The sequence below is a fragment of the Nerophis lumbriciformis genome, linkage group LG08, assembly GCF_033978685.3.
Source record: "Nerophis lumbriciformis linkage group LG08, RoL_Nlum_v2.1, whole genome shotgun sequence".
NCBI lineage: Eukaryota > Metazoa > Chordata > Actinopteri > Syngnathiformes > Syngnathidae > Nerophis > Nerophis lumbriciformis.
In genome coordinates this window covers 23,141,695-23,165,000 of record NC_084555.2, presented here as the reverse complement: position 1 = coordinate 23,165,000, position 23,306 = coordinate 23,141,695, and the positions used below count along the sequence as shown (strand labels likewise).

Below are 23,306 nucleotides of genomic sequence, written 5' to 3'. Positions count from 1 at the left end.
TTGTCGTGGCGGTAATCCTAGAACCCGTTGGTGGACACCGGCGGTGAGGGATGCCGTCAAGCTGAAGAAGGAGTCCTATCGGGTTCTTTTGGCTCATGGGACTCCAGAGGCAGCGGACAGGTACCGACAGGCCAAGCGGTGTGCGGCAAAAACTCGGACATGGGAGGAGTTCGGGGAAGCCATGGAAAACGACTTCCGGACGGCTTCGAAGCAATTCTGGACCACCATCCGCCGCCTCAGGAAGGGGAAGCAGTGCACTGTCAACACCGTGTATGGTGCGGATGGTGTTCTGCTGACCTCGACTGCGGATGTTGTGGATCGGTGGAGGGAATACTTCGAAGACCTCCTCAATCCCACCAACACGTCTTCCTATGAGGAAGCAGTGCCTCGGGAATCTGTGGTGGGCTCTCCTATTTCTGGGGCTGAGGTTGCTGAGGTAGTTAAAAAGCTCCTCGGTGGCAAGGCCCCGGGGGTGGATGAGATCCGCCCGGAGTTCCTTAAGGCTCTGGATGCTGTGGGGCTGTCTTGGTTGACAAGACTCTGCAGCATCGCGTGGACATCGGGGGCGGTACCTCTGGATTGGCAGACCGGGGTGGTGGTTCCTCTCTTTAAGAAGGGGAACCGGAGGGTGTGTTCTAACTATCGTGGGATCACACTCCTCAGCCTTACCGGTAAGGTCTATTCAGGTGTACTGGAGAGGAGGCTACGCCGGATAGTCGAACCTCGGATTCAGGAGGAACAGTGTGGTTTTCGTCCTGGTCGTGGAACTGTGGACCAGCTCTATACTCTCAGCAGGGTCTTGAGGGTGCATGGGAGTTTGCCCAACCGGTCTACATGTGCTTTGTGGACTTGGAGAAGGCATTCGACCGTGTCCCTCGGGAGGTCCTGTGGGGAGTGCTCAGAGAGTATGGGGTATCGGACTGTCTGATTGTCGCTGTCCGCTCCCTGTACGATCAGTGTCAGAGCTTGGTCCGCATTGCCGGCAGTAGGTCGGACACGTTTCCAGTGAGGGTTGGACTCCGCCAAGGCTGCCCTTTGTCACCGATTCTGTTCATAACTTTTATGGACAGAATTTCTAGGCGCAGTCAAGGCGTTGAGGGGATCCGGTTTGGTGGCTGCAGGATTAGGTCTCTGCTTTTTGGGGATGATGTGGTCCTGATGGCTTCATCTGGCCAGGATCTTCAGCTCTCACTGCATCGGTTCGCAGCTGAGTGTGAAGCGACTGGGATGAGAATCAGCACCTCCAAGTCCGAGTCCATGGTTCTCGCCCGGAAAAGGGTGGAGTGCCATCTCCGGGTTGGGGAGGAGACCCTGCCCCAAGTGGAGGAGTTCAAGTACCTAGGAGTCTTGTTCACGAGTGGGGGAAGAGTGGATCGTGAGATCGACAGGCAGATCGGTGCGGCATCTTCAGTCATGCGGACGCTGTATCGATCCGTTGTGGTGAAGAAGGAGCTGAGCCGGAAGGCAAAGCTCTCAATTTACCGGTCGATCTACGTTCCCATCCTCACCTATGGTCATGAGCTTTGGGTTATGACCGAAAGGACAAGATCACGGGTACAAGCGGCCGAAATGAGTTTCCTCCGCCAGGTGGCGGGGCTCTCCCTTAGAGATAGGGTGAGAAGCTCTGTCATCCGGGGGGAGCTCAAAGTAAAGCCGCTGCTCCTCCACATCGAGAGGAGCCAGATGAGGTGGTGCGGGCATCTGGTCAGGATGCCACCCGAATGCCTCCCTAGGGAGGTGTTTAGGGCACCTCTAACCGGTAGGAGGCCTTCCCAGGACACGTTGGGAAGACTATGTCTCCCGGCTGGCCTGGGAACGCCTCGGGATCCCCCGGGAAGAGCTGGACGAAGTGGCTGGGGAGAGGAAAGTCTGGGCTTCCTTAGGCTGCTGCCCCCGCGACCCGACCTTGGATAAGCGGAAGAAGATGGATGGATGGATGGATATATATATATATATGTATATATATATATATATATATATATATATATATATATATATATATATATATATATATATGTATATGTATATATGTGTATATATATATATATATATATATATGTATATATATATATATATATATATATATATGTATATATATATATATATATATATATGTATATATATATATATGTATATATGTATATATATATATATATATATATATATATATATATATATATATATATATATATATATATATATATATGTATATATATATATATATATATATACATACAGTCGTGGTTCACATACACTTGTAAAAAACATAATGTTATGGCTGTCTTGAAATTCCAATAATATATGTGATAGAGTGATCGGAGCACATACTTGTTTGTCACAAAAACATTCATGAAGTTTGGTTCTTTAATGAATTTATTATGGGTCTACTGAAAATGTGACAAAATCTGCTGGGTCAAAAGTATACATACAGCAATGTTAATATTTGGTTACATGTCCCTTAATATTTGGTTACATGTCCCTTGGCAAGCTTCTGGTTGAATTTTTGACCACTCCTCTTGACAAAATTGGTGCAGTTCAGTTAAATTTGTTGGTTTTCTGAAATGGACTTGTTTCTTCAGCATTGTCCACACGTTTAAGTAAGGACTTTGGGAAGGCCATTCTAAAACCTTAATTCTAGCCTGATTTAGCCATTCTTTTACAACTGTTGACGTGTGTTTGGGGTCATTGTCCTGTTGGATCACCCAACTGCGCCCAAGGCCCAACTTCCAGGCTGATTATTTTAGGTTGTCTTGAATAATTTGGAGGTAATCCTCCTTTTTCATTGTCCTATTTACTCTCTGTAAAGCACCAGTTCCATTGGCAGCAAAACAGGCCCAGAGCATAATACTACCACCACCATGCTTGATGCTGGTGTTCCTGGGATTAAAGGCCTCACCTTTTCTCCTCCAAACATATTGCTGGGTATTGTGGCCAAACAGCCTAATTTTTGTTTCATCTGACCATAGAACTTTCCTCCAGAAGTCTTGCCTTTGTCCATGTGATGAAAAAAAAATTGCGCTGTTTGGCCAATTGCAAAAGTTCGGGTCAGCGTTGTGTTATAAATGTCAAAGTGTAGTTATTAGTGTCAAAATTTCAGCTTTTTGTCATTACGTTACATTTATTTGTCCTTTTTAAAAAAAAAACACTATTTTTTTACCACTGTAATATTAATAGTGTGCTTTGTCACCTATAACACAAATATGACAGTCGTGTCTTTCAATATACTGTATAGTCAATGTCTGTTTTTAGCATTTCTTAAAAAAAATTAAATCAAAATGCCACTGGCATACTTTGACTTTTTAGTATGCAGCCCTTGGTGGAAAAAGTTTGAACACGCCTATCGAATATCGGTATATTCCCAATTATTTTTTTGTTAGAATATAATACAATGCCTGTTTTCCTGACTTATGATTTCAAAAGCATGTCTGTTATCCATCAATTTGTCCGAAAAAAAATAAAAAAACAAATGCATAGGGAATTGTGTAATAATATCACAAGGAGATTATACATTAAAATTCATATATTTTCACTGTAACAAGTGGCTCATTGCAGTCATAACTGCATTGTGGGCCTCAATAAATAAAATAATTTGACACCCCTGATCTAGATAGATAATGTACATCTTGACATGTCAAAATACATAATTGTGTTCATGATATGCATTCTTTCTCAATAGGGCACGTTTATGGAATGGCTAAAGGCAATATACAACCAGGTGATCATTTCTTGGATTCACCTGAAAGCCTTAAGGGTCTTTGTGGAGTCAGTTCTCAGGTGAGTAATAGTGGTCATGTTAGAATGCATTTGCTGTCTCTCAATGACGTCTCAATGGTCTCTCCAGGTACGGACTGCCTGTTAATTATCAGGCCCTTCTGCTTCAGTCAGACACGAAGTGTTCTGAGAAACTGAGAGAAAAACTTTCTTCTTTGTTTGCGTATCTGGACCCAACTTCTGCAGTCAGTGACGTAAGTGACCGAAATTGGCGCCCCTGTTCGTTTTCAGTATATCACAGTGAGAATTCCTTTGAAGCATGAGTGTACATTCTACTAATAAAACAACACCAGGAAGAGTAGAATACCAGTCCAAAAAGGGAAAAAAAACACTTTAAAAAACTATAGAACTGATGATGTAAAATAGTAAATGGAATTTCAGCTTCCTAAAAAAGGCTCCTCAATGATTTCTCAAGATTTTATAACCAAATGACATGTGAGATTGTTTGTCCTGTAAAAAACATACTTATATTAAATGTTTTCACCCAGCACCCCCCGCGACCCTGTAAGGGACAAGCGGTAGGAAATGGATGGATGGATGGCTTTAGTATTTGCTCAACATGGAACAGATTGCAAAACCTAATGGTAAAATGCAAAAATCTCAATTAAAAAAAAAGATACACTTTATGTTACATTACAGAACAAAATATTTTCACATTAGGCTACTGTTTATTTACCTGCATCAGTGCAGATTTGGGCATATTTTGAAAGGTTTGGAGGTAAATGTTTAAGTGATCATGAAAAAATTATTTAAATGGGATGGAGCCAATTCATACGCTCTTAATGGGGAACTACTTTTTTTAGGGAATTTTGCCTATCGTTCACAATCATTATGAGAGACATGACAACGGATGGAGTTTAAAAAAAACAAAAAAACATTCTAAATTTTAATTAAACTTAAATACAAGTCAGCTTACAGTAGAGCCAATGGGAGCTCCACTATTCCACCCATAAAATCCGATAAATAACCGCTCAAAAAGCGCCAACAACACTCCATTTACATTTGGTGATTTGAATATTAACCAAGTATTAGTGATATTAATATTATAAGCGCTAACGCAGAGAAACTATATATAGCGGCACTGTAATCACTTGCTGTGTGCCTATGTTTACATCATCGACTGATCAGCTCCTTCCCTGTTTCCCTGCTCTGTGTAAGTTTATTGTACATCATTAATCATGCCTCTCACCTGGACAGAAGGTGGCTGTTGATATAATCTGTCAAGTTGAGACACGTTGACAACTATATAGGACCTGGAACTGTCAAGGACGACACGAAAAGCATTTGTTCGCCCCCGCTCCCCGAACCTGTTCCTTCGCAAGCATTATGAGACATTCTTCCCCTAAATGGGAATATATGAACATCCTAGCAGTCAGCATCCTAATGACAGCGGACCTTATACAGTAAGTGATGTTTTATTACGTTTGTTGGCTCTCATGAAGTCTGCAGAAAGTAATAATCAGTGATGAAGAAAAAAAAAAGCAAGCGTGATGCATTTTTTATATTAATGTGCCGTGTATGCTTAAAATTATCAAAATACATCAATATTAAATGTTATTATAAATGTGCTTGTTACTACATTACATATATACTTACATCATGTGTATAAAACCTTAATAGAGGTATTTGGATGTTTTTTTTAGCATTTATTTAATATTCCGAATGCATTAAAAAAATCCATCCGTCGTCACGTCTTTCATAATGATTGTGAACGATAGGCAAAATTACAAAAAAAAGTGCAGTTCCCCTTTAAGAAAAATAATTTTTGAAAGATTTAAACCATTCATCATCATCAAGACGTGCCGTGCTTCTGTGATCGTGACGCTAATGAGAAAAATGGTAAGTTTGTTTGCAGATGATTTTCTGCTACAAATATTAGTCTCATCTACAATTCATGTCTGCAGTTGTTTTTATGGTTTAAAGTTCATATTTTGTTTCATTATTTAGCTATAGATGTCCCTGTTGTTTAAACTCTCCACTCACTTTCAGTTGTTTCAATGCTACGCTCAAGCTGGTTGACCATCATGTGAATTAAGCCGCAGAAGAGAAAAACTGATTTGACTTCATATGCAACACAACAATTAAGATGTGCAAAACGAGGGGGGAAAAAGCAGATTAGCGTCCAGAAACTCAAAAGCGTCTCAGCTTTTGTTTCCTCATGTTCATTTTCCTCAGCTTTCCAGCATGTAGTCTCTAATTATCTTAGTTTTATCTTAATATTATCTTAATCTCATAAATGCATCCCTCTCCCTCTCTTCTGTTTGTGTGCCCATGACTGTGCTGTGTGTGTAACCCCTCCATCCCACTTTCTGTTCACCGTCGACAAATACGGCGCCATACAGGACATTTTGGCCAATCACGTCTATTTTTGATAGTAAAAAAGACTACTTACTTTTATAGGTACTGACCGATGTTCGTCGGAACTACTGGGCACAGATTCACGTACAATCAAATGATGCCATATTTTTATACTTTTGTTGCACGTGACCTCACGTCCAGTTGCATACTTCGCATCGGTTCAAGCACTTGGCCAGAAAACAAGCAGGTTAGCACTCAGAAAGGACTCAGTCAGACGGCCCTTAGGCAATGTTGCAATTTTCCATGCCAACAAAGTGAAAAGAAGGCACTCAAAAGTACAGTATGGCTCCATTTTTAGAAATGTGCTGGCTGCATGCTAATTTACATTGGAATTTCCATAGACATGCTGCTGATTAGCCTTTGAGATTTTACATGGCGATTTCAACAGCTTCACTTTTGGTTATGAAAAATACAACTAAGATGCACGTTACAATCAAACAGCCAGTGTGTAATAAATACAATAATTACACTGCATGGCACATTCAATATAAACACAAAGACTACTTCCTGGCTAAGTATTCTATACACTACTGCCATCTAGCTTCTTGGAATTGCAGTTGTGTGCAAAGTCTACTATATACACTCAACAAAACAAAAATATAAACAGAATATCTAAAACTATTACTATATACACAAAAAACCTATTCCTCTCAAATATTGTTCACAAATCTGACTAAATCTGTGTTAGTGAGCATTTCTTCTTAGCCAAAACAATCCATCCCACCCCACAGGTGTGGCATATCAAGATGCTGATTGAACAGCATGATTGTTGCACAGGTGTGCCTTAGGCTGCCCACGATAAAAGGCCACACTGAAATGTGCAGTTTTATCACACAGCACAATGCCACAAATGTCGCAAGTTTTGAGAGAGCGTGAAGTTGGCATGCTGACTGCAGGAATATCCACCAGAGCTGTTGCCCGTGAATTGAATGTTCATTTCTCTACTATAAGCCGTCTCCAAAAGCATTTCAGAGAATTTGGCAGTACGTCCAACCAGCCTCACAACTGCAGACCATGTGTAACTATACCAGCCCAGGACCTCCGCATCCAGCAGGTGCACCTCCATGATTGTCTTTGACCAGGCACCCGGACAGCTGTTGCAACAATTAGTTTGCATAACCAAAGAATTTCTGCACAAACTGTGAGGAACCGCCTCAGGGAAGCTCATCTGCATGCTCGTCAACCTCATCGGGGTCTTGACTTGACTGCAGTTCGTCGTCGTAACCAACTTGAGTGGGCAAACGCTCACAATCGATGGCATCTGGCACGTTGCAGAAGTGTTCTCTGTGCCGTCATGGGGAAGAGCGGTTTGCTGATATCAACGTTGTAAATCGAGTGGTTCATGGTGGGGGTGGAGTTATGGTATGGGCAGGCGTTTGTTATGGACAACAAACGCAAGTGCATTTACCGTGACAATATCTTGAGGCTCATCGTTGTGCTCTTCACCCGAGACCATCACCTCATGTTGCAGCATGACAATGCACAGTCCCATGTTGCAAGGATCTGTACACAATTTCTGGAAGCTGAAAACATCCCGGTTCTTGCATGGCCAGCATACTCACCGAACATTTCACCCATTGAGCATGTTTGGGATGCTGTGAATCGGCGTATACGACAGCCTGTTCCAGTTCTTGCTAATATCCAGCAAATTTGCACAGCCATTGAAGAAGAGTGGACCAACATTCCACAAGCCACAATCAACAACCTGATCAACTATATGTGTAGGAAATGTGTTGCACTGTGTGACGCAAATGGTGGTCACACCAGATACTGACTGCTTTTCTGAACACTCCCCCTCAGATACCCAATAAAGCAAAACTGCACATTTCAGAGTGGCCTTGTATTGTGGGCAGCCTACGGCACACCTGTGCAATAATCATGCTGTTTAATCTCAGGGCGTTCAATCGTTCGCAACTGGACTGCTTAGTTTGTCTGGGAAGATGTTTCGCCGCTCGTCCGAGTAGGCTTCATCAGTTTGTGCTCATAGACTTAGATTGGTCAGATCTAGTCCAAATGGTTGGTGCCAAAACCCCAAATATTTATACTCCAAAAACCAGGAGAGTGTGCCTGGACAAGGATGGTTTCGCCCTATCGTGGTGAGAAAAACAACTGTTTTAATGCAAACGAGCAATCCTAACTGTCAATGCAAACGACAGTCGTTTATAAAGGATCACTGTGGATTGATGACAATGACCTGGATAAATGAGAACCTGCATTGGCGTGCTGTGTGATCAATGATGTATGAGAGTGTTGTGTTGCTTTCAGGTGACCTGTGACATCCCAGGACTCAGCCAACAGGACTACTTCTCCTACATCTGCTTCCCCGTTAACATCAACTTGTTGGACTTAAGCTAGCAACACAAAACACCAAAAACGCATACAATTTATTTTGTAGTGCCTGAGTGACAGACGTGAAGTGAAGTGATACCTCTCAGTCCAGCCCTACATACTTGAACCACTCGAACCAGTGGCCACATATCCCCACAGATTGAGAGTTAAGTCAAGCACTGCTAGCCAATGACTTAAAAGCCTTTGGTTGTCAACTCATTGTCCAGCGCAGCTCTTAATGCATCAGGGTGTGAGGGTTGCACTACTATCGCACGGTCACACTAGCTTGCATCTGTTACACCTTGTTCCATATTTTTGACCTAAGCACATTGCCTAAATACTGTATCAACAGCAAGTCACATATTTCCCATACATTCATTTATTTGTGGAGGCTCGCCACAAATACATTTGGACTGCCACAAATAGATTTGATGCTCCCTGTTAAGAATCCTCCATGTTCTGCTTAGAATCCTCCATGTTTATGCAAGTTTATAAATACACTCTTTTTAAAAACCTTATACTTGGAAAATTTGCATGATTTCACTTATTTTGTGTCCATTGTCAATATTACAAATTAGAGTATAATGTCATCTACAATTCTACACCACCGCAACAGATAGATTGCTATTCTGTGGGAAACATGGAAGTCCTATGACCCAAATTCCTGTTGTTTTTTTAAAAACATTTTTTAATTAGGTTTTATAAACATACAATTGACAAAAGTAAACACAAATACATCAAATGCTTTTTCCAAGTAAAATATTAATAAAACATATATATATACTGTATATAATATATGTATATATTATATATATATACTGTATATATATATATATATATATATATATATAATATGTGTATACAATAATAGTAATATAAACAAATACACAAATAAAATAAAAAGGAACCGCTTACAAATATAAAAAAAAAAACACAAACAGCTGCATTCTTGAATGGCCTTAAGAGAGAGATAAAAACCAACAAGCACACAAAAGGCTCATCAGCCACCCACAACCCAGTTGTGTTTCAATCGGGGTTAATTTTGAGATCAGTTTCTCTTACATATCTCTGAAATACATCCCACAGTTCTTGAAACTTTGCAGAACAACCATTTAACGTCAGCCTAATCTTCTCCAGTTTGAGAAAATACTGAACATCTTTAATCCAGCGTCTGTGGCAAGGAGGCGTTGTCGCCTTCCAATTCAACACAATTGAGTCTTCTAGCCCAGTGGTCCCCAACCTTTTTGTAGCTGCAGACCGGTCAACGCTTGAAAATTTGTCCCACGGACCGGGATGGGGGGATGGATAATTATTTTTTTTTTCATAAAGAAATACAATCATGTGTGCTTACGGACTATATCCCTGCAGACTGTATTGATCTATATTGATATATAATGTATATATTGTGTTTTTTATGTTGATTTAATTTAAAAAAAAAAAAAAAAAAATTTTATTTTTTTTCTTGTGCGGCCCGGTACTAATCGGCCCTGTGGTTGGGGACCACTGTTCTAGCCAACAGAGTAGTGAATGCTACAAGATTATTTTTAGATTTGTTAAGGGTAGATAATTGGGGTGCCGCCCCCAATAGTCCGCTTCGAGGATTCTGTTCAATCCTTTCCCCAGTAACCACAGACAAAGTGTTAAAATGTTCTGTCCAGTAACTGCACAGGGATGGGCAGATCCAAAACATGTATTAGCTGGAGACTGTTGGCACCGATCACATGATTCATATATTCCCTCATACATCTTAGCTAGTCAAACCTTGGTATAATAAGTATGATGTACTAGCTTGCATTGGATGAGGCTTTGTCTTGCACGGATAAAAGACCTATGAACTCTATGTAAAATCTCTGTCCAGCTATCCTCAGATAGGGTCACTCCTAAATTCTCCTCCCTAAGTGACTTAATTGAATTTAGAGACTCAGGACGTAAAAGGACAGTTTGGTTGTAAATATGCGTCAGAAACACTTCTAAGACTGTCAGTCGGTAAATCTGGAAACCTAGGGAAAGTATTAAGAACAAAACTGCAGATCTCTAGATATTTAAAAAAGTGTTGATTAGGGAGTGAAAATGTATCACAAAATTGTTGAAAATAGGCAAAAGTGTTGACAATGTTTAATGTCGTTGATCCCCAGACTTGACCATCTTAACAAGAAAGGGAGGGAAAGCATAATTAGCAGTGATGAGTGCAAGACTTGAAATAGTCTGTAAAACAAAATAGCTCTTCAACTGAACCCAAATTCTGAATGAGGTTTTTACAATTGGATTTTTCATAAAAAGCGGAAGTAGAAGAGTGGATGGGGGAGTGACCCACAGCCATAAGAGTTACTGGTTTAGTTGAGTTAGCCTCCATAACCAGCCATAACAGAAGGGGATCAAATGCTTCATATTACAGCCATTATTAAGAATTTTAATGTTGGTAGCCCAGGAGTAAAACCTAATGTTTGGAAGTGTTAATCCTCCCTGTAACTCCCTCCAAATAGCACAGACACAATGGCTTTCTTGAACTGTTTTATTTGACGGCTTCCTTTCCCTTCAAATTCACCTTGAAAACTGAAATAAAATAAAGCACGTAATAAACGTAAAAATAACACATGCACAGCATGTGGATCAAACATTTTACCGAAGTAAATACAAACAGAAATGACAAACAAATACCTCGTTGGCCTGCATGCTTCTTTTAGGAGGAAATTGTGATCTTCAGGCTCTTATAAACACTTACAGTGCTTGTGACACTTTTTAGTCTTTGTGACAGTCAGTCTCTCTCTTTCTGCCTTCACATGGCATCAAAAATCTTTACTCATAACCGGAAGTAGCTTCCTTACATCAGACGACAGACCAAACGAGACACTTCAAAATAAAAGTATGCCCACAAACTTAACAAAAAGGCATGAAATTACATTTTTAACCATATTAACTTAAATATAGCCTTCTTATGAACGTTTATGCATTTTGATTTGAATACCCTTTTTATGAACTTAACTTATTATTCTGTTTTTAGAGAAATAAAACAAATTATAATAATTATTAGTAGCAACAGTTACACTCCCGACGATGTGGGTCTATGTAGTAAATATTGCTGTCGTAACCTGTGAGTCGTTTTATTCCTAATGACGTCATTAAAATCAAAATTCTTGTATATCACAAGAATATTCGAGTTTCTACCATGAAATCCATCCATCCATCCATCCATCTTCTTCCGCTTATCCGAGGTCGGGTCTCAGGGGCAGCAGCCTAAGCAGGGAAGCCCAGACTTCCCTCTCCCCAGCCACTTCGTCCAGCTCCTCCCGGGGGACCCCGAGGCGTTCCCAGGCCAGCCGGGAGACATAGTCTTCCCAACGTGTCCTGGGTCTTCCCCGCGGCCTCCTACCGGTCGGACGTGCCCTAAACACCTCCCTAGGGAGGCGTTCGGGTGGCATCCTGACCAGATGCCCGAACCACCTCATCTGGCTCCTCTCGATGTGGAGGAGCAGCGGCTTTACTTTGAGTTCCCCCCGGATGACAGAGTTTCTCACCCTATCTCTAAGGGAGAGCCCCGCCACCCGGCGGAGGAAACTCATTTCGGCCGCTTGTACCCGTGATCTTGTCCTTTCGGTCATAACCCAAAGCTCATGACCATAGGTGAGGATGGGAACGTAGATCGACCGGTAAATTGAGAGCTTTGCCTTCCGGCTCAGCTCCTTCTTCACCACAACGGATCGATACAGCGTCCGCATTACTGAAGACGCCGCACCGATCCGCCTGTCGATCTCACGATCCACTCTTCCCCCACTCGTGAACAAGACTCCGAGGTACTTGAACTCCTCCACTTGGGGCAAAATCTCCTCCCCAACCCGGAGATGGCACTCCACCCTTTTCCGGGCGAGAACCATGGACTCGGACTTGGAGGTGCTGATTCTCATCCCAGTCGCTTCACACTCGGCTGCGAACCGATCCAGTGAGAGCTGAAGATCCTGGCCAGATGAAGCCATCAGGACCACATCATCTGCAAAAAGCAGGGACCTAATCCTGCAGCCACCAAACCAGATCCCCTCAACGCCTTGACTGCGCCTAGAAATTCTGTCCATAAAAGTTATGAACAGAATCGGTGACAAAGGGCAGCCTTGGCGGAGTCCAACCCTCACTGGAAACGTGTCCGACTTACTGCCGGCAATGCGGACCAAGCTCTGGCACTGAGCATACAGGGAGCGGACTGCCTCAATCAGACAGTCTGATACCCCATACTCTCTGAGCACTCCCCACAGGACTTCCCGAGGGACACGGTCGAATGCCTTCTCCAAGTCCACAAAACACATGTAGACTGGTTGGGCAAACTCCCATGCACCCTCAAGGACCCTGCCGAGAGTATAGAGCTGGTCCACAGTTCCACGACCAGGACGAAAACCACACTGTTCCTCCTGAATCCGAGGTTCGACTATCCGGCGTAGCCTCCTCTCCAGTACACCTGAATAGACCTTACCAGGAAGGCTGAGGAGTGTGATCCCACGATAGTTAGAACACACCCTCCGGTTCCCCTTCTTAAAGAGAGGAACCACCACCCCGGTCTGCCAATCCAGAGGCACCGCCCCCGATGTCCACGCGATGCTGCAGAGTCTTGTCAACCAAGACAGCCCCACAGCATCCAGAGCCTTAAGGAACTCCGGGCGGATCTCATCCACCCCTGGGGCCTTGCCACCGAGGAGCTTTTTAACTACCTCAGCAACGTCAGCCGCAGAAATAGAAGAGCCCACCACAGATTCCCCAGGCACTGCTTCCTCAGAGGAAGACGTGTTGGTGGGATTGAGGAGGTCTTCGAAGTATTCCCTCCACCGATCCACAACATCCGCAGTCGAGGTCAGCAGAACACCATCCTCGCCATACACGGTGTTGATAGTGCACTGCTTCCCCTTCCTGAGGCGGCGGATGGTGGTCCAGAATTGCTTCGAAGCCGTCCGGAAGTCGTTTCCCATGGCTTCCCCGAACTCCTCCCATGTCCGAGTTTTTGCCTCTGCGACCGCTGAAGCCGCACACCGCTTGGCCTGTCGGTACCTGTCCGCTGCCTCAGGAGTCCTATGAGCCAAAAGAACCCGATAGGACTCCTTCTTCAGCTTGACGGCATCCCTCACCGCCGGTGTCCACCAACGGGTTCTAGGATTACCGCCACGACAAGCACCAACTACCTTGCGGCCACAGCTCCAATCAGCCGCCTCGACAATAGAGGCGCGGAACATGGTCCATTCGGACTCAATGTCCAGCACCTCCCTCGTGACATGTTCAAAGTTCTTCCGGAGGTGGGAATCGAAACTCTCTCTGACAGGAGACTCTGCCAGACGTTCCCAGCAAACCCTCACAATGCGTTTGGGCCTGCCAGGTCTGTCCGGCATCCTCCCCCACCATCGCAGCCAACTCACCACCAGGTGGTGATCGGTAGAAAGCTCCGCCCCTCTCTTCACCCGAGTGTCCAAAACATGAGGCCGCAAATCCGATGACACAACTACAAAGTCGATCATGGAACTGCGGCCTAGGGTGTCCTGGTGCCAAGTGCATATATGGACACCCTTATGTTTGAACATGGTGTTCGTTATGGACAATCTGTGACGGGCACAAAAGTCCAATAACAAAACACCGCTCGGGTTCAGATCCGGGCAGCCATTCTTCCCAATCACGCCTCTCCAGGTTTCACTGTCGTTGCCAACATAAGCATTGAAGTCCCCCAGTAGAACGAGGGAATCACCCGGGGGAGCACTCTCAAGTACTCCCTCGAGTGAATCCAAAAAGGGTGGGTACTCTGAGCTGCGGATTGGCGCGTAAGCGCAAACCACAGTCAGGACCCGTTCCCCCACCCGAAGGCGGAGGGAAGCTACCCTCTCGTCCACCGGGTTGAACTCCAACGTACAGGCTCTGAGCCGGGGGGAAACAAGAATTGCCACCCCAGCTCGTCGCCTCTCACTGCCGGCAACGCCAGAGTGGAAGAGAGTCCAGCCCCTCTCGAGAGAACTGGTTCCAGAGCCCTTGCTGTGCGTCGAAGTGAGTCCGACTATATCTAGCCGGAACTTCTTCACCTCGTGCACTAGCTCAGGCTCCTTCCCCCCCAGCGAGGTGACGTTCCACGTCCCAAGAGCTAGCTTCTGTAGCCGAGGATCGGACCGCCAAGTGCCCTGCCTTCGGCTGCCGCCCAGCTCACATTGCACCAGACCTCTATGACCCCTGCTATGGGTGGTGAGCCCATTGGAGGGGGGACCCACGTTGCCTCTTCGGCTGTGCCCGGCCGGGCCCCATGGGGACAGGCCCAGCCACCAGGCGCTCGCCATCGTGCCCCACCTCCAGGCCCTACCATGAAATGTGTAGTGAATTGTAGAAAAACTTTGTATAGTCATGAGCGTAATATGCAATGATCTCAAATTATGGTGAAATTGTTTTAATTGCATAAAATGGCACAGCATGAGTGCAGAATATTTACATGTATCTTCATGTTGGTACTTAAAAAAACTTAAGTAAGATGTCAGCAAGCTTAGGTCAAATATAACATCAATACAGCTTGATTTTTTTTTTGTCAGCGCTCTAAAACATACTTACTTAGATAACAATGTAAAAAAATAACACTTGTTTTTTATTACATTCCTCCCACCTCCAAAAGACATGCACCTGGGGATAGGTTGATTGGCAACACTAAATTGGCCCTAGTGTGTGAATGTGAGTGTGAATGTTGTCTGTCTATCTGTGTTGGCCTTGTGATGAGGTGGCGACTTGTCCAGGGTGTACCCCGCCTATCGCCCGAATGCAGCTGAGATAGGCTCCAGCAAAAGGGACAAGCGGTAGAAAATGGATGGATGAATATGCATATCAATGATCTTGAAAAGCAATATACCAACCCTGTATTTAGTTGGTATCAGATCCATGCCAAAATCTGCAGTATCGCCCACCCTTACAATATCAAACAACTTAATAACAATAACGATATGAACAACACAGCAAAAAACTGATGTTTGGGAAAATAAGCTCAGAACAGGACCGAAAAACATTGCCCTACCCCAGGGGTCGGCAACCCAAAATGTTGAAAGAGCCATATTGGACCAAAAATACAAAAACAAATTTGTCTGGAGCCGCAAAAAATTAAAAGCCATATTACATACAGATAGTGTGTCATGAGATATAAATTGAATTAAGAGGACTTAAAGGAAACTAAATGAGCTCAAATATACCTACAAATGAGGCATAATGATGCAATATGTACATATAGCTAGCCTAAATAGCATGTTAGCAACGATTAGCTTGCAGTCATGCAGTGACCAAATATGCCTGATTAGCACTCCACACAAGTCAATAACATCAACAAAACTCACCTTTGTGCATTCACGCACAACGTTTAAAGTGTGGTGGACAAAATGAGACAGAAAAAGAAGTGGCATAAAACACGTCGGAGAAAGTTATACATGCATTGTAAACAAACTACGGTGAGTTCAGGGACCGCCAAAATTAGTAGGACAAAACGGCGCTCGACAAATACTCGAATCAGTGAAGCATGTTTAATACAAACAGTGTGCTTTATAACAATTAGGGAGGTTTGTGTCATGGTTGTCCTCCCACAGAAACCATATTAAAACAAAAAATATATGTTTTTTTCCCCATACTTGCCAACCTTGAGACCTCCGATTTCGGGAGGTGGGGGTGGGGGCGTGGTTAAGAGGGGAGGAGTATATTGACAGCTGGAATTCACCAAGTCAAGTATTTCATACACATATATATTTATATATATAAATATATATATATAAATAAATATATATATATATAAATAAATATATATATATATAAATAAATATATATATATATATATATATATATATATATGTATATATATATATTTAATATATATATATATATATATATATGGCCCTGCGATGAGGTGGCGACTTGTCCAGGGTGTACCCCGCCTTCCGCCCGATTGTAGCTGAGATAAGCTCCAGCGCCCCCCGCGACCCCAAAGGGAATAAGCGGTAGAAAATGGATGGATATATATATATATATATATATATATATATATATATATATATATATATATATATATATATATATATATATATCCTGAAAATATGCAAACAAAACTTTAGATAATTGATACTTCAAACTTGCATAAATAAATATTAAGGAATATAACATAACTTGGCTTCTGAGAGCTTCAAAATATAATGAATAAAATGCTAAAGTTGTCGATAAACAAGCAATTATTTTAATAATTAAATATGGTCATTTTAAATGAATTATTATGATCATTTAAAATTAATTATTTCAAATATGTTTATTTTATTGTATAATTCTATGGCTGTATGTAATAAGGAGTCCGAAAAAATACAAATACAATTATGATGTTTTTAGCAAAATATAGTGAAAATGTATTTAGTTTTTTTTTTAAATTAATAAATATATTTATTTTCAGGTAAGATAAACATAATAATACAATTTATCTCTCGTCTGGATGATTTAGATCTAGTACTTGTCACCCTGTTGTCCTCCCGTAGTGAAAAAAGGCTGTCCTCACTCAGGTCCGCACAGAGCTGGAGGGGGCGTGGCCTCCAGTGTCCTCCCGTAGTGAAAAAAGGCTGTCCTCACTCAGGTCCGCACGGAGCTGGAGGGGGCGTGGCCTCCAGCTCCGGCTGAAAATCGGGAGATTTTTGGGAGAATATTTGTCCCGGGAGGTTTTCGGGAGAGGCGCTGAATTTCGGGAGTCTCCCGGAAAATTCGGGAGGGTTGGCAAGTATGGGTAGAAAACATGTCCTAGAAAGTCGGAGAAAGTTATACATGCATTGTAAACAAACTGCGGTGAGTTCAAGGACCGCCAAAATTAGTAGGACAAACCGGTGCTCGCCAAATACTAGAATCAGTGAAGCATGTTTAATATAAACAGTGTGCTTTATAACAATTAGAGAGGTTTGTGTCATGGTTGTCCTCCTACAGAAACCATATTAAAACTAAAAATATATGTTTTTCCCCTCATCTTTTTCTATTTTTCATACATTTTTGAAAAAGTTCCAGAGAACCACTAGGGCGGCGCTAAAGCCGCGGGTTGCCGACCCCTGCCCTACCCAATAGATCAGGTCTGATGATGGATCAGTGAAGCAACGATGTAATATGGAAGCTCACCGCTAGGAGAGCTCAATGCAAGCAGTGAAAGTGTTCCTCTCACTCTCCTTGCTACAAAAAGACACACACAAGCTGTGTCAGTCACTCTGTCCGCTTGAAGAGGAAAACAATTGCACTTTAAAATCTGCAGTATGCGCTAATTCTACTAATAGGATCCAGCATTGTGTTTGCTCCAACAACAACAACATGTGGACGATCCCGAAGCCGAAATACAGGAGGTGCGAGGATGAGCCTGAGATCACCGTGAACATCGGCGGGGTCCGAGTGGTGCTTTTTGGGGATGTTCTCAATCGTTACCCGGAGAGCAGACTGGCCGAGTTGGTGAACTGCTCCTCGGCGCACAACGACGAACTTATTTCCTCTCTTTGTGACGACTTTGACCCCAGCAGGAAGGAGTTTTACTTCGACCGAGATCCAGATGCCTTCAAGTGCATCATGGATGTTTACTACTTGGATGAAATCCACATAAAACGCGGCATTTGCCCCATTTGTTTCATCAAGGAGATGGAATTCTGGAAAATCGACCAGAGTGTTTTGGATGACTGCTGTAAAAGTTACCTGAGCGAGAAAGAGGGCGAGCTGAAGGACATCGCCGGCAAAGTGAAGGTGATTTTGGAGGATCTGGAGGAGGACCAGAACGCTTCTGGCACCCAGCAGTGTCAGAGGGTCCTCTGGAGGCTCATGGAGAAGCCTGGTTCCTCCTTCCCGGCGCGCGTAATTGCTATCGCGTCCTTCCTCTCCATCCTGGTGTCGGCGGTGGTGATGTGCGTGGGAACCATCCCGGAGTTGCAGGTGTCAGACGCCGAGGGGAAGCTGGTGGAACACCCGACTTTGGAGGCGATAGAGACCGCCTGCATGATGTGGTTCACGGCAGAGTACCTGCTGCGCCTCGCCTCCTCGCCCAATAAGTTGCACTTTGCGCTCTCTTTCATGAACATCGTCGACTTCATGGCCATCATGCCTTTCTACGTGGTGCTCAGTCTGACGTACCTCGGCACCTTCTCCATGATGGAGCTGGCCAACGTTCAGCAGGCGGTGCAGGCGCTGCGCATCATGCGCATAGCGCGCATCTTCAAGTTGGCGCGCCACTCGTCAGGACTCCAGACACTCACCTACGCCCTCAAGAGGAGCCTCAAGGAGCTGGGGCTGCTCCTCATGTACATGGGCGTGGGGATTTTTGTCTTCGCCGCTCTGGGCTACACTATGGAGCAAAGTCACCCCAAGACTCTCTTCAGGAGCATTCCACAATCCTTCTGGTGGGCCATCATCACCATGACCACGGTGGGATACGGAGACATCTACCCCAAAACCACTCTGGGCAAGTGTAACGCAGCCCTGAGTTTCCTGTGTGGAGTCATAGCCATCGCCTTACCAATACACCCCATCATTAACAACTTTGTGGTGTTTTACAACAAGCAGAAGGTGCTGGAGACTGCAGCAAAGCATGAAGTGGAGCTGATGGAGCTTAAGTCTGGTGGGGACATCCAGCGCAGAAAAGACAGCGATAATGACGACACATAGAAGGCACAAAGTGTGTGTTTAAACAATTCAGAGTGTCTATAATGTATGCATATCATGGTAAAAAAAAAAAGGGGGACTCATTCATTCATGTAGACAAATACAATGCATCCCACCCGACATCCTCATTTGTTTATACTGATGGCATGGCTTGTGCAACATTTTGAACAGAATGGAGAATTCCAAAGCAGTCCCACAAATATGAATTTAATCTGAATTAAGATTGCAACAGGAAGTACAATTGCAATTAAAATGAAAGAAAATAGAATTGAAATGATGCGAAATTCCAATTAAAAATGTTGGCTTCATAGGAATATTATTTTATGAACCGCGTGTATAGGGTGTCCCTATTTGATATTGCTATCAGATATCGTTCGGATATCAGCAAAAAAACAAGTATCGGCTTGCATGTACAATCGCTACAATAAGCTCCTATACAAGCAGTTACTTGTGCAAAGCAGTTAACATCTAAATGTCCTCCAATAAGCACTCAAGGTTGGTCCTTTCTTGGATTTTAGTGAAGTCATCAACAAAAGGTAAACATGGTAGGCTATAGGCTACAAGGAGCTAACAGCTACACAACAGCTAAGCACACAAGTTAGACATACATTATAAGGGTCCTTAATAGAACAATATTGCAGTCCAATACAAACAAGTATCATATAATTATAGTTGCATATTACTTACACATACAGTATCCAGTAACAAACGTGTCCGCATCATTCAATTTACTGCATCGTGAGCTTAATTTATTGAATTAACGTGTCCACCATGTGTCGCCAAAAACATGTTACCACACTCCTTTAATTCAAAACAGTCATAGGGTTAGTGTTTTTCATACCCACCGTTGTTCTCTGAGTAATTTCACTTGATCTAACATTTTCTAAATATTTCACACCAGTATGTACTATGATTTGTGCTGTTATTGATCGGATTAATATCGGTATCGGTAAATACTTAAGGCTCCAATAATGTATCGAAAGTGAAAAAGTTATATCGGGACAGCCTTAATCTAATGTGGACTTTATATGTTCAGTTTCTTACATTCAGACAAGTTTTAGGTACAATATGCTGTAATAGATTGAGTTTTTGTTTACCTTATACAGCAAAAGTTTTTCAGTAAACAATTAAGAATTTCTATAAAACAGATCATTTAGTCTGATGTATTATAAATGGTGCTAATAATTTTTTCAATCAGATAAATTTTTAGCTATTGAATTTTGATAAATCGTGACGATTACAGTAAATTGCTTGCTTGCATAATTTTAATTAACTTAAAAAAAGACCTCCATATTTTGACACAAATGTAATTTTATTGTCAGAATGTCATATGTTTTTCCAATTGAATGCACGTAATTTATTTGCTCAAAACCTGGTAACAGTATTATTTTCAGTCGGGATGTATTTTGAAGCAAAATTTGCCAGCAAGCACACCAGTCGGAGCACTAGCGTATGCATTGACATGATCACTGACCGTATAACATCCCACACCGCCTTTCTGGTGACCACCCGTGGTTAAGTAAAGGAGCGTGTGAGGTCAAAACACATTTTGTGATTAATCTGCATTTATACAGTCCATGAATAATTCAATAATTGTTTGTGATTAATCACATGCATTAAAGCGTTGAATTCACCATCTTTACTTAGGACTTCCAAATTGTGGAAAAGTACTTCCATTTCCTAGAGCTCTTTACTGTATCCAAGTATTAAAATTTGTCCAGGGTGTACCCCGCCTTCCGCCCGATTGTAGCTGAGATAGGCTCCAGCGCCCCCCGCGACCCCAAAAGGGAATAAGCGGTAGAAAATGGATGGATGGATGGATGGAAATTAAGCCAAAAATGTGAAACACATGATAATTATATATGAATAAATTATTACTTGTATGCAAGACATTTCTTTGAATTGCAACAAACTTGAGTTAATTCCCATTCCTGTAATTCCATCTCAGCATAATGTGGGGTGGAAGCAAATTCAATTTCCAGTTCTTCAAATGAATTGCAGGTTGGCATCCAAAAACAAGGAAACATATTTAAACACATGGCGAGATCCGGGATGCAGTGGAGGCCTAAACACAATATCTCAATGCTCACCTGAGTGGACAGAGAAGCCAAATATGGATGCCAGTTTGTTTCCACAAGCCACATCGTTTCTTCTGTGAAAACCAGTTAAAAAAAAAAAAACTGAAACGCATGCCTTCTCCACCTCGCCGCCATGGGAACGGAGGCAGATATGGCGCCTGTAGCGATACATCAAGATAATAAAAACACTTTAATGATCATTGTCACTTAGTTTGACGCTGAATTTAACTGGTATATACCCAAATAATGTGCATAGAGTATGACCCCCATATTTGTTGTACACAAACTAAAAAGGAAAATAGAGATTGTTTTTTGTATTTTTGCGTTATTTTTTGTGAGTATATTGATCAGGATGGCTCCTGTGTGTTTGGTCATATGTTTGTGTTTTCCTATGTTTGGATCCAGTCTTGCACGCTTATTTTTCAGTTCCACTTCCGGTTATCTTTGTCTTGCAGCGCCTTTACTTTGCCAGTGCACCTGTTCTCGTTTGTCTAATCAGGTCTATTTAGTTTCAGCTGTTGCAGCTTGCTGGCTCATTACTTTGTAGTCTGTTAAGTGTGCTTGTGGTCTTGTGGCTTTCCCTTTGCTTTCGGCGCACTTCCCAGCTGCACAAAAGCTGTTGCTTTGTATATTAAATACAATTTAACCTGCACATCGTTTGCTGTTCTCTGCATCTTGGGATCACGTCGCATGCAACACTTAAATATTAGTTGAACAGAATAAATGTTAATAAATGTTGCTAGTAAAGGTAAATTAGCACAAGCGATATAGAAAACAGATGTATGAATACCTGTATGAATTAAAGTGATACGCAGGGGTATCCAAAGTGAGGCCTGAGGGGCATTTGCAAATAGTTTTTTATTGGCCTGCAACACACTGGAGAAAGTAAATTAAATGGGTAACAGCCCCAGCAAAAATGGGGAAAAACAGAGCAAAAAGGCACAATGACAAAAAGATTAAATGTAACTAATTAAAACAGAATGCTTTGTCGTTAAATATTTGGAATTTAACAAAACAAAATAAACTATGGTAACACTTTAGTATGGGGAACATATATGTTAATAAGCAACTAATTAACGGTGAATATGTTCCCCATAATAAAGTGTTACCAACATTTGTAGTTTTGTGTTTTGTTAGTTAACCCCAACCCCAACCCTAACCCTAACCCTAACCCTAAACCCTAACCCTTAATAAGTACGTAATAATGACTAATTAAGAGCCAATATGTTACTAATTTGCATGTTAATACGCAACTAGTTAATGGTGAATGTGTTCCCCATACTAAAGTGTTACCGAAACTACATATATATGTATATATCTGCAATTAGGTAGCAACTTGTCCAGGGTGTACACCACCTTCCGCCCGAGTGCAGCTGGGATAGGCTCAAGCACCCCCGCTACCCCCGAGAGGGACAAGCGGTAGAAAATGGATGGATATATGTGTGTATATATATATATATATATATGTGTATATATATATATGTGTGTGTATATATATATATATATATATATATATATATATATATATATATATATATATATATATATATATATATATATATAGTGTCCGCCCTGAGATCGGTAGGTTGTGAGTTCAAACCCCGGCCTAGTCATACCAAAGACTATAAAAATGGGACTCATTACCTCCCTGCTTGACACTCAGCATCAAGGGTTGGAATTGGGGGTTAAATCACCAAAAATGACTCCCGGGTGCGGCCACCGCTGCTCACTGCTCCCCTCACCTCCCAGGGGGTGATCAAGGGTGATGGGTCAAATGCAGAGAATAATTTTGCCACACCTAGTGTGTGTGTGGCAATCATTGGTACTTTAACTTAATATATATATATATATATATATATATATAATTTTTTTTAAATTTTTATTTATTTGTATATATATATATATATACGTATATAATGTATATAGAAAAAGTCTTGATTCCCCCTGGTTTATTTAAAGTACCTCAATTAACCTGAAGCATGTATTTGGACTTTCACCAGCCTGTTGCTGTAAGTTTGCATCAGTTCATGTGTACATTCGGGCTTGTGCCTTGCGTGTCACATGCTCTGAAGCAACGGTCTGTGGGAAACTGCCACCCTCAGCGAGAAAATCTATACACCCACACACACTCTTACC

At 42.4% G+C, this 23,306-nt stretch overlaps 2 protein-coding genes across 5 annotated transcripts in view; both read left to right on the top strand.

Annotated features, from left to right (window-relative positions):
- The window catches only part of atp6v1c2 (ATPase H+ transporting V1 subunit C2), a 22,255-nt gene extending 13,303 nt beyond the window's left edge, over window positions 1–8,952 (top strand). For all 4 annotated transcript variants that reach the window (XM_061968484.1, XM_061968482.1, XM_061968483.1 and 1 more), the window contains exons 13-15: window positions 3,677–3,774; window positions 3,842–3,965; window positions 8,395–8,952. In XM_061968484.1, the coding sequence (XP_061824468.1) occupies window positions 3,677–3,774; window positions 3,842–3,965; window positions 8,395–8,484 (312 nt within the window). In that variant the 3' untranslated portion in view covers window positions 8,485–8,952. The remainder of the gene's footprint in view (window positions 1–3,676; window positions 3,775–3,841; window positions 3,966–8,394) is intronic.
- An 8,719-nt stretch (window positions 8,953–17,671) lies between these two features.
- On the top strand, window positions 17,672–22,601 carry kcnf1b (potassium voltage-gated channel, subfamily F, member 1b). Its single transcript, XM_061967953.1, has one exon. It carries the CDS (start codon window positions 17,761–17,763, stop codon window positions 19,093–19,095), a length of 1,335 nt encoding a protein of 444 aa, XP_061823937.1. The 5' UTR covers window positions 17,672–17,760; the 3' UTR covers window positions 19,096–22,601.
- The last annotated feature ends 705 nt before the right edge of the window (window positions 22,602–23,306 follow it).

What these genes read in the sequence shown, in the direction of transcription:
- kcnf1b (XM_061967953.1), top strand. Translation starts at nt 17,761, where the DNA reads ATGTGGACGATCCCGAAGCCGAAATACAGGAGGTGCGAGGATGAGCCT.